Source organism: Moschus berezovskii, chromosome 3 (genome assembly GCF_049115385.1).
Source record: "Moschus berezovskii isolate FMDL1 chromosome 3, NW_MosBer_1.0, whole genome shotgun sequence".
Taxonomy (NCBI): Eukaryota; Metazoa; Chordata; class Mammalia; order Artiodactyla; family Moschidae; genus Moschus; species Moschus berezovskii.
In genome coordinates, this window is record NC_142462.1 from 68,982,859 (window position 1) to 68,995,583 (window position 12,725).

A 12,725-nucleotide genomic window follows, 5' to 3' on the forward strand; every position below is an offset into this window, starting at 1 on the left:
TGGCTGGACATTGGAGCTTCAGAAATCCAGTTGCTTGGTTTCCACTTAACAGATTTTGGGTAGAGCCTGGACATCAGAATTTTTCAAAGCTCCAAAGGGGATTTTCAGGGGCATCCAAGGTGGATAAGTGCTGTTGTAGGAACCTGTTGAAATGCCCACATACCCTTTCTCCTGGGTTGGGAGGGGAGGAGTGGAAGGCATGCACAATTGGCACAACTCCCACGTGATCTTTTGCAACCATCAAAACCTGCTTCCCCTTGGAGAACGTGACCTTAATTTACCAGCCTCAAGAAATAGCCTTGATGGGGCTTTTCCTAGACTGAATGAATATTCACTCAATGTGATTTGTTTTAAAGGTTGCTTTTAATGCTATATTTGTTCAGCAAATGTAGGCATTTGTAAAGCACAAATATTAACTCCTGAATCCTCAAAGGCTTTCTCTGCGATATGCCATCTGGCAGGCATTATTGTAATCATCTCTTTATTATCCACACTAATGAAGGACTAGCATGGCATTGGTAATTGAAAAACACAGATCATTTAAAAATCATTCAGGCTCATGCCAGCACTGCTTCCCCAACCAGGAAGCATTCAGGAGTAAAAGAATATTGACTGATTACAGGTTCCTACCTTCCCTGTGGAGGTACTAATATATATTATTTTAGTCAGAAATTTGAGAAATAGAAGTGAGAGGTTTCTAAATTATAATTCCTTTTTCTGAAAAAGGAAATTTCTGTTTTCTCAGTAAGAGGGCAAAGCACAAAGCAGATAAACAGCAAGTACATTTATAATGCATCACACCCTGGAACCAGTCAGTTTAAAGCATGATACTCGGGATCAGGGTCTCAGGGATACTTAGAGAAGCTGCATGGGACTCAGGGGATGAGGATGTGGATTCCAGATCTTACTTTGATATTACTTGTGTTATTTGAGATGAGTCATTGCAGTCATCAGTAGGTCTCAAACTGTGTTCCCCAACTGGCAGCACCTGCATCACTTGGAAACTTGTTAGAGATGCAGATCCTTGGACTTCACTCCAGCCCTCCTGAATCAGAGGGGCCAGCAATTGGTGCTTCAGCAGAGCCTTCAGGAGATTTGGTTTGAATTTCTGCTTAAGTTGGAGCACCACTGTTCACTAGGTGCTTAGTTTTCTTAACTATAAGATCAGATGACCAGCCTAGCTTATATTTGAAGTCCGCAACTCTCTAGTGACCTCCAGTGATTTGGGCCTGGAACATATTTAAAGATTCTCTATCTTAGATCTTGGATGTGTGGTTGAAACAATTCAACTTAGAAAACTGGCATGAGGATAATAGAAGAGAAACAGATTTCTAGGAACACTAAACACAAACCGTACATAGGGTGCTCGCTATAAAATAAATCATGCTATCTTCAGTTGGTTGGTACCATTTTCCCAAAGTGAAAATTCTTGGTGCCTTGGAAACGTAAGTGGCTGCTCCCCCTTTCTCCAGGGGCTTAGAGCTGTCTGATGTGATTCAGGGAGCAGCACTTCTACAGGCTCTAACAAATGGCATTTCAGGAGGATGTACAGAGGTACACAGGCTTTGCAGTAAAACAAGGGAAATTTTCAAGTCATTTATCAAAGCACTTGCAGCTTCCATTTCAAGACAGGTGGAAAAAAAATAACATGGAACAAGAAAAGAAAATAAATCTGTATCCAGAGCATCTCATAAATAAAGAAGGAATAGGGGAACTGTTGGCCTTGCTGGGTTCTCAGATTATTTTCGTCACAGTATAGAGAACTCTCAAATGTTTTGGCAAGTAATTCTTATACTTTTTCCATTATCAGAATCTATGCTTGTAAAATAATTTCACTGGCTGTTAAAACCAAAAGAGATAGAGGAAACAATCATTTCAAGGAGAGAGAGGCTGGAAAAATGATACCCAGAGTTAAAAAGACAGAGACAGAAAAAAACTAGAGTATAGTTCACTTACAAGGCAAGTTTTTTTTAATCTAAAATGCAATGATGCTTCATAATTTAGAGCAAGTCATAGAAAATCAAAGGAAATTTTCTAATTGACTTTGGTTTAATAAGAGCCTATTTGTTGGAGACAATGAGACCTGGTTTATTGAACATGAGAGAGACTCTGGTCTGTTATGTCTGGGAGGGATGGAGAAATTAGAGATTTTATTGAAAAGGATGGCTTACAGACCCATTTTGCCTGAACAAAGTGTTGACTGGGGAAAACTACAACGACTGAGAACCTGCTTCGGACATCTTTGTAAAATTTCCAAAGGTGTCTGGTTGAGCAGCAACTTGACACTTAAATTCTGGTTTAAAGCCTGTGACCTTAGTTCAGATTCTGGTTCTGCCACATTCTGGCTCTAAAATTCAGCAAGCTACACAGATGCTCAGCGCCTCAGTTTTCTACTGTCAATGGAGGAAAATAATAAGACGCGCTTTGTGGGAATTTTATGAGGATTAGCTAAGGGTCGGACACGACTGAGAGACTTCACTTTCACTTTTCACTTTCACACATTGGAGAAGGAAGTGGCAACCCACTCCAGTGTTCTTGCCTGGAGAATCCCAGAGACGGGGGAGCCTGGTGGGCTTCCGTCTATGGGGTCACACAGAGTCGGACACGACTGAAGTGACTTAGCAGCAGCAGCAGCAGCAAGAGAATCTTCAAGGTGCTTTATAGAACACCTAGCAGATAGCAGACATTATTTTATTGGGTTTGCTAAATAGCCACATGAATCTTTAAAAGAACCATAAAAATATACTTTTTCTTTACTGTAAGACCTTTGAAAGCAGCAGTGCCCTATTCGATACCCGCATTGTGTGCCTAAGGAAGTGTGTAATTGACTGAAAGAGGCTTCTAGGGGGTTCCGGGAGCACTATTCAAACAAGACTGATGACCCTTGACCCATAGGGCCTTCTCCTTGGTCAGCTTCACTAACACATAGTTTTGGAGGGTTGTTCAAACTAGATTCAGAGAAACTGATTTCTTTTTCAGATGATTGTCTTTCTATATACTTATTTCTGGAATAGATTCATAGACCAACACTAGAAATAAGTCTGAAGTAAATGTCATGTTTTTCTCTTTTATTTGGCACACTCTTCTTTGTTGGCTCAACCATGCTGTGTAGCAGCTAATATTGATTAGCCTACTTTTTTCTCAAGCTTTTCTCAGGCTATATAAAGTATAAATGGCTAGCAGTACCAAATAAATGCATTCAACATATAAAGGAGAAAAGTAGGAACAAAAGCATGTGGAAACTTGTTGTCTGCAAGATGTTGCCTGCACTTCCAAGTTCAAGTTGCAAGTTCCTGGGCAAGATTCTTATCTCATCTGAGGTGCAGTTTCCTCATCAATAAAATTCATGCAGCCACTATGGAAAACAGTATGGTGCTTCCTCAAAAAACTAAAAATAGAACTACCATATAACCCAGCAATTCCATTCCTGGGTATATATCCAAAGAAAACTGAAACACTAATTCAAAAAAAATACATGTATCCCAGTGTTCATAGCAGCATAGCCAAGATGTGAAAACAACCAAAGTGTCCAGCCACAAATGGGTAAAGAAGATGTGACATAGATGTAGATATATGTGTGTATACACACACACACACACACACACATATATACATACAATTGATTTCTACTCAGCCATAAAAAAAATAAAATTTCACCGTTTTTAACAAGATGGATAGACCTGGAGGATGTGACATTAGTCAGATGGAGAAAGACAAATACTGTGTGCTATCACTTATGTGTGTAATCTGAAAAATAAGACAAATGAATGACCAGAACAAGACAGAAAAAGACTCACAGATATGGAGAACAAACTGGTGGTTACCAGTGGGGAGGGTGAAGTGGGGAGGGGCAGAATTGGAATATGGGATTAAAAGGTACAAACTACTATGGATAAAATAAAACATATAAGGACATATTGTATAGCACAGCGAATATTTTATAATAACTTCAAATGTTGAAATCAATATAATGTTGTAAATCAACTATACTTCAATAAAATGTACACCTAAGAAAAAATATGAGATGAATTTTGGAGTATTCTACTCCAGAATTAAACAAAAATAAAACAGCATTGTATATTAAAAATTAATAAAATGGGGATAGCAATAGTGCCCACCACCTATTTATTAGATGAGAGAACTCTAGTGAAACCCAAACAAGTGCTAGCCCTGAAGAGTACTCAGCAGATAGTAACATTTGTATGTTACTTGTGTTCATGAAAATCGAATACATTCAAGTCAAAATAAAAACGTACACATAATGAGGGAAGTTCTACTATTCTCTTCTAAAGAACTGAAAATATTGCAAGATTTTCATTGCAAGTTACTTTTTAGACTACATCTTTGATCATTTATTTTAAGCATTTTGCTTCACCGACCCACCCCCACTTTTGAATTCAGGTCTGACTCTCGTACACCAGTGAGTATCAGATTAAGGCCGTATCTCACTGGCGTGCTGTGATTCATGGGGTCACGGAGAGTCGGACACGACTGAGCGACTGAACTGAACTGAACTGAACTCACTGCATTTGATGTGCTCAATGATTTTCATTTTTGTAACAATTTTATTTATTTATGAAATATATCTTTCTTATCCTAACTAGTAGTACTTTGGTATTTAAGAATTTTTTTCAACATCTTAACAAATCAGGTTAAAGTGCTAAAATAAAATATTGAAATCATTACACTGGCCCAAATTTCTTTACAGATATGGACAGAGGTTTCTGAAAATTGTGGAACTGTGGCCAGTAGGCAACCATTGTCCTATAATTTTAGATATTATTAGTTCATAAAACAGTGTCAAATCAGCATGGAAAAAACAACTTCTGTGTATTCTTGAAGGCGGTAAAAAAGTGTGGGTTGTTTGAACAAGTGAACAAAAAATTTTTCCTGTATGTAAATTAGAAAAAATTACCATTGACCAAAATTTCTCTGGCAGATCAAAGAGTCAGACTGTTTATTAAGAAGTATTCAGGAACAAAATAAAAATATATTCTTTCATACAAATTACTTAGATTATGAGGACAGAGTAGTTTCTTTAATATCACTTCAGCATTTCTTTTCCATCTCTTGAGCAGAAAAGTGACTTCCCTCAAATCATTTGCATATGGGCTAATGTCTGACTTTGTCCACCAACTTTGTGGACCATAGCCTCCCAGGCTCCTCTCTCCATGAGATTCTCCAGGCAAGAATACTGGAGTGGGTTGCCATGCCCTCCTCCCAGGGTATCTTTCCAGCCCAGGGATGGAACCCTCAACTGTTACATCTCCTGCATTAGTGGGTGGGTCCTATACACCACTAGTGCCACCTGGGAAGCCCCCCAAATCATTAGCCATTTAGATCTGAATTTTCAAGACAGATGTTGGTGATTGTTTTCGACAGTTGGCTGTGGAAAGTGGTTTACTGCCCTGACTAGGAGTCTCTGGTGGTGTTTACTGAGTAATCTTGAGCATATGGACAATTTGTTGGGCATATTTATAACTATTGTGGGGTTTTTTTGTGTGTGGTTCTTGATATTGTGTGGGTGACAAGGCCAGAGCACCCCCTGGAAGTAGGCAGATGTTAGCACCCTGTGAACATCTGAATTTTATAGTCATGTGTCTGCAGAGACCTGTAAGCCTGGACAGTTCACAAACACCATGGACTGGTGTGACCACACTTTACCCTCACTCATGAGGATGAGGAAGTTAAGGTGCAGAAAGGTAAATGGCAGACATACAGCTTTATCCCAGGTCTTTCTTCCCAAATACTATTGGTTCCAGTAGAGCACAGCCACCAAAAATAACTGTTTTTGCATTATTTTCTTTTCTTGCAGAGTCACATGTCTAAGAATAATCCCATATTTCGATTTTCAGCTGAGTCTCCCAACCCTGTGTCTAGAAGCTGGTTTTGACGCACCTGTAGAAAGAAGCCCCCATCGCCACCCCAACAGGCTCCCATGGAGACAGCAAATGTCCTGCTTGATTATTTGGAGTTTGCCTTGTGGTACTTTGTGGTCTTGTGGAGGGAAACCAGACCTCTAGTGGTTGTTGATGAAATCTACTGAAGAACTAACCTGATCAAACCTTTTGTTTTAATCACAGAATCATGTCAACCCCGCCATGGACTTTACCCAGACCCCTCCTGGGATGTTAGCTCTGGACAACATGCTGTACTTCGCCAAGCACCATCAGGATGCCTACATCCGGGTAAGCATGTGGTCTCTTTCAACTGTTGTAGGTTTTCTGCTGAATTTGAATTTCCAACTTGTATATATGGAGGGATTACCCTTTAGATGAGTGGCCCCAGAGTTTTGCTTCTGTTATTTAGTAAAGTTAAAAATGAAAATTAAATGAAATGAACACCAAAGTAGGGATTTTTAACTTTAAGTTTTTTTTTTTTCACATGACGACATTTTAAAAATATACTAGATATTGGAAAAATATTTTATATAATTCAGTTATTTGATTATGGCAAAATCTCTTAATCTTAAATAACAAAGAGAAATGGAAATCTCTTAAGACTTCTCTGACTTCTTGAGAAGAGTCTCAGGATTCTGTCTAGTACTGCTCTGTTCAATCTAATGCTGGAGATACAATAAGATAAACAGAGAAGTGTGGAAGAGATGGGGAGGGAGGAGAAATGCCTTCTTGCATTTCATAACAGATTAGTGAAACACCAGCTACCAAGGCAGATTCCTTTGTGGGGGGGGGGGGCTAAAGGAAAGTAGAAGGTGCCCAGCTCTGCACTGGCAGGAAAGACAGAGTATGAATGAACTGGAGCCTGGAGACAGTGACATTGAAGGCCTGCCCATCAAGGCTGCTCCACTGGAGGCCCTGGATTTGTGTTGACCTCTGTCCCCGGTCTCTAGAGAGAGGACCACAGTTGGGTGAGAAATATAGATCCGTGATTGAGATGAAGGGGGATATGAATAAATGGGCAAGGGCATTCGTGAGTGGTTAAAGTGATGACTAGAGATAAGCTTAGAAAATAGTCAGTGAATGAAAATCCTAACGCATGAAGACTAAAGCTGAAATCGGAGTAGGATATGAGCCTGTATGGGGCTTCCCAGGTGGCACTAGTGGTAAAAGAACCTGTTTGCCAATGTAGGAGACTTTAAGAGATGTAGGTTCGATCTCTGGGTTGGGAAGATCCCCTGGAGAAGGGCATGGCAACCACTGCAGTGTTCTTGCCTGGAAAATCCCATGAACAGAGAGGCCTGGCAGACTATAGTCCATAGGGTGGCAGAGAGTCAAACACAACTGAAGTGACTTAGCACATGAGCATTTACCTCAGACATGCTCTGCTGGATCCCTCTTAGCACTGGCTTTTTGGAGACCAGGGTTCAAGACCTTTCACTATTATTACCTGGTGATGTAAATGTGGGCCATTCCTTTTGAATGGGCTACAGTTTCTTCTCCAAATTAGGGAGCTTTATTGCTCCAGGGAGCATTTGGAAATGTGTGAGCATGCTTTTTTTTTTTGGTGGTCACCATGCCCCTTGGGCTGCTGCTACTGCTGCTGCTGCTACGTCGCTTCAGTCGTGTCCGACTCTGTGCGACCCCATAGACGACAGCCCACGAGGCTCCCCCGTCCCTGGGATTCTCCAGGCAAGGCACAACCTTCTAAAACATGGGACAGTCTGCACCACGAAAAATTATCCTACCCAGTAGTGACTCCTTCGAAAAAAAGCCATGCCAGATCTGAATTCCCTGTAAGCACTATCAGTTCAGTTCAGTTGCTCAGTTGTGTCTGACTCTTTGTGACCCCATGGACTGCAGCACGCCAGGTCTCCCTGTCCATCACCAACTCCCGGAGTTTACTCAAACATGTCCATTGAGTCAGTGACGCCATACAACCATCTCATCCTCTGTCGGCCCCTTCTCCTCCCCGCTCCGATCTTTCCCAGTATCAGGGCCTTTTCAAATATTTTAACTTTATCTGTTTTTCTGTATATGCAATTTGACAAGCTTTGACTTATATTGAAGCATTATTTATAATTTAATTGTATGAAGGATTTTATGCTTTTCTCTGAAAGTTTTATGCACTTCTCAGGTACTCGGTTAGAAATATAATTTTCCATAAGAAAATTGTTTTTTCAAAAACTTTAATTTGTTTTATATGTGCATACATTTATTGCACAGATTTTTTTCTAGGAATGTAATTGCTCCCACAGTAAGTAAATTAATTTTTGAGATACCATGTAGTATAGCCTTAGAGAGCTGAGTGTGAATAGAAGAAGCCTATTAGAAATTGAATTTAGCATTAACTGATTAGTGTTTGTGGATGAATGTTTCTAAAATTAGAATATTGATGCTCAACGTATTGTTAATTGGGTAAGGAGCATATGTCTAAAGAAGAGTAATATAGTATTTTAAGTGCATTTTCTTCAATGTGTTCTCTGAACCACCATCAGTTCAGTTCAGTTCAGTCACTCAGTCATGTCCAACTCTTTGTGAGCCCATGAATCACAGCATGCCAGGCCTCCCTGACCATCACCAACTCCCGGAGTTTACCCAAACTCATATCCATCGAGTCGGTGATGCCATCCAGCCATCTCATCCTCTGTCGTCCCCTTCTCTGCCTGCCCCCAATCCCTCCCAGCTTCAAGGTCTTTTCCAATGAGTCAACTCATCACATGAGGTGGCCAAAGTATTGGAGTTTCAGCTTCAGCATCAGTCCTTCCAGTGAATACCCAGGACTGATCTCCTTTAGGATGGACTGGTTGGATCTCCTTGCAGTCCAAGGGACTCTCAAGAGTCTTCTCCAACACCACAGTTCAAAAGCATCAATTCTTTGGCGCTCAGCTTTCTTCACAGTCCAACTCTCACATCCATACATGACCACAGGAAAAACCATAGCCTTGACTAGACCGACCTTTGTTGGCAAAGTATTGTCTCTGCTTTTTAATATGCTGTCTAGATTGGTCATAACTTTCCTTCCAAGGAGTAATCATCTTTTAATTTCATAGCTGCAGTCACCATCTGCAGTGATTTTGGAGCCCCAAAATTAAGTCTGACACTTAATTCCACAGGCACTGTTTTCCCTCTATTTCCCATGAAGTGATGGGACCAGATGCCATGATCTTTGTTTTCTGAATGTTGAGCTTCAAGCCAAGTTTTTCACTCTCCTCTTTCACTTTCATCAAGAAGCTTTTTAGTTCCTCTTCCCTTTCTGCAATAAAGGTGGTGTCTTGTGCATATCTGAGGTTATTGATATTTCTCCCAGCAATCTTGATTCCAGCTTGTGCTTCTTCCAGCCCAGCGTTCCTCATGATGTACTCTGCATATAAGTTAAATAAGCAGGGTGACAATATACAGCCTTGACGTACTCATTTTCCTATTTTGAACCAGTCTGTTGTTCCATGTCCAGTTCTAACTGTTGCTTCCTGACCTGCGTACAGGTTTCTCAAGAGGCAGGTCAGGTGGTCTGGTATTCCCATGTCTTTCAGAGATCCACACAGTTAAACTAATACCGTAGCAACCTGATAGGACTTTACATCTGATAGGGACTTAAAAGAAAATCCTGTTTGAAAGAAAAGTGTGGCCCTTTTCACCCACAGGCACTTTTCTTCTTGGTTAGACATTCTGATAACTGAGATATGTGTTGTTTTCTGAAATGTGTTCCTTCCTTGATGTTTCTTCTGTGTCTTATCTGAATTCGGGGTCATTAACTGCTACTTGAAAAGCTAAAGCTATTTATGTGAATGAACGGGATTACAGGATCGTATATAAAAGCTGAGGCATTGCAAAGGAAGTTTTAGATTTCTTTTTTAAAAATTTTTATTTATTAATTTACTTGTTTTTGGCTGCAGTGAGTCTGTTGCTTTGCACAGGCTTTCTCTAGTTGTGGAGATTGGGCCTACTCTGTAGTTGCAGTGTGCAGGCCTCTCACTGTGGTGGCTTGTCTTGTCGTGGAGCATCAGCTCTGGCTGCACCTGGCTTCAGTAGTTGCTGCTTGTGGGTTCCAGAACACAGGCTCAATAGTTGTGGCGCACGAGGTTAGTTGCTCTCTGGCATGTGGAACCTTCCAGACTAGGGATCGAGTCTACGTCATCTGCATTGGCAGGGCGGTTGTTATCCACTGAGTCACTAAGCAAGTCCCGCAAGGAAGTTTTGTGGTGACTATGAAAGCAGGCTTCCCAGGTAGCACAGTAGTAAAAACTCCTCCTGCCAATGTAGGAGATGCAGGAGGCGAAGGTTTGATCTCTGGATCAGGAAGATTCTCTGGAGTAGAAAATGGCAACCCGCCCCAGTATTCTTGCCTGGAAAATTCCACAGACAGAAGAGCCTGGTGGGCTACAGTCTGTGGAGTTGCAAAGAGTCAGACACAACTGAGCTCACACACACACAAGAAAACAGATGTCCCAATGGCAGTGAAATAGAGACAATGAAAATTGTCATCTCAACAGCTAATTACAGATTTTGGTCTATGAGCTGAGTGGTCTTTTCTGAAATATAAAGGTTTGCTCTTGGGGTTTTTAATAAGTTTACATTTTGATAAAATTTGGGTTTTTTTAAATGGTAAATTTCTTATCTAAATGCAGTTATTTACTTATTATTTATATCTTTCATTCAGTAAACACGTATTCTTTACCTGAATCTATAGTCTCACTTTTCACTTTGCCAGTCAGATTTATGGCTGAGGTTTTTATAAAGAATTGTATGCGCGCACACACACTCGTGCACACACACGCACGCACACACACGCACGGGCACACACACACACATTCCTTCTTTGCGCTTGATACACTCCACCGCCCTCCAGCTACTTTGTTCCCTCCAGCACTGTGTGTTTTTCCCTGTTGTCTTCTTGTGCCATGTTCTAACTCACCTGCCCCTCACTTTTCAACACTTGGTACCCATCACTTTCCAGAAACTGTTGTCCTGCTACATGAAGAGCCCTCACCCACTCTTTTGTCTCATTTGCCCTCCTGTTGACACCGGACACCGTTTCCATTGGCCAGTTCGCCCTTTTCTGCCTGCAGCCTCTGGTGTCTGTCTTGGTTCTCTCCTTCACTGTCTTGTCTCTCTGATGGGTTTCTTCCCTTCTGCCTGCTTATCAAATGTGCACGATCCTCCTGGCTCAGTCTATGGACCATTTTCTTTTCAGGCGCTCAGGCTGCATGCATTTACTGAGTAACTATCAAATAGCCTGCAGTGAGTGAGGAGACAGGAATTCCCCAAGGAACAAGTCACTCATGAGTCCTGTCCTTGAGGATTTTACTGTCTACAGATGGAAAGTAGAGGAAGCTGGGGGAAGAGATAAATACCAGCACTTTCCAAGCCACTCAGTGGATTTTGATTGTGTAGGAATCATACTGGGGACACAGAGAAGCATCACAAACAGAGATGTCAGGTCAGGAGGACTTCCTGGAAGAAGTGACATAACACTTAGACCTGTTGGGTATTACTAATTATCAGGTGAGGGGAAAAGCGTGTGATAAAGTACTCTAAATAGAGGGAAACATGCAAACAGAGGCATAAAGATGTGTGTTTTGTTTAAGGAACCACAAATAGCACAGCATGGTTAAGGCAGGGAGTGGCAGATATGATCAGGGCTTGGGAGATAATTGTGGGCTGGTTCGTTAGGCACCCTTCATGTAGTATTAAGTTGTTTGGGCCTTAACCCAAAGGCAGTGAAGAATTTTTGAACTATTTTAAGGAAAGAGAATAAGAGTCAATTTTAGAAAAATCATTCTCCTGCCAGAAAAGAAATGTGAGAAATCAATACTAGCAGTGAAAATGAAATCGGGGAAATTACAGAGAAACGATAGTCACCTGAATGACGGTAGTAGCCATGGCATTGGGGAGAAGCTGTTTGAATGAATTATTTTGGAGCTGAGATAAATTTGATTCTCTCCAAGAAAGAGAGAAATACTGGCTTGAGTGGATGGACAATGGTGTCATAGATGAAATAGATCTGCAAGCTGTGAGGGGATAGTCCTTTGGAGACATCCAGACGCTATATGTACATGGGACATCTGTCCAGGTCTTCGTTTCTGATAGGCAGTGAGCCCAAACCTATATAGATACCACATTCTATGTGTTCTCCATCCTAAACTTTCTCTTTTCCTCTCATCTGTTCTTCTTAGCTATTCATGTAGATTGTTACAATATTATCTTAATAACCTCCCTTCTAAAGCCTGTACTCTTTGAACCCACCTTGCAGGCTAGCTGCTAGAAAGATTTTTCTAACCACAGTTCAGAACACTTTGGGAACCACCCCTGGCCCACAACCATACCTCTGGCACCCGGCACATAGTGGATTTTAATGATTGCTTGTTAGTTGAGTAGTTTCTTTAGTTTTATTTCGATCGTCTCTTGCCAGTGATCAATTCGTTTTTACCATCTGGGAATCATGGTCTTTGGTTCTCTTAACAATCATATAAAAGTATATTTTTGAAACATGAATTTATTGATGGGCAGTCTGGTTTTTCATATATTGTTTGAATAAACTTGGTAACCATGTATTAATGAAAGCAGCAGATGTAATTGAATTAACCCACACTTGGATGGGCACAGAACACAAGGAGAAATTGCAAATCTGAGCATCCCACTGTGCCCAGAGTAAAATCTGAAGGCATAGCATGATTTCAGACTTTGGGTCTTATTTACTGTGGGCATAATTGCTTTTTTTCTTTTTCTGGAAATGCTTCATTCCCAGAGCTCCCCACCCCCACCCCCACCCCAGGCTCTCTCTGTGAGAGGTGGAGGGTGGCGCTTGGCTCGCTCCCATGATTCTGC

General features: G+C 41.1%; 1 protein-coding gene across 3 annotated transcripts in view; it reads left to right on the forward strand.

The window, feature by feature from the left end:
- The window catches only part of ELMO1 (engulfment and cell motility 1), a 592,587-nt gene that overhangs the window by 277,972 nt on the left and 301,890 nt on the right, over positions 1 to 12,725 (forward strand). For all 3 annotated transcript variants that reach the window (XM_055420868.2, XM_055420867.2, XM_055420869.2), the window contains exon 14: positions 6,084 to 6,188. In XM_055420868.2, coding sequence (XP_055276843.1) covers positions 6,084 to 6,188 — 105 coding nt within the window. The remainder of the gene's footprint in view (positions 1 to 6,083; positions 6,189 to 12,725) is intronic.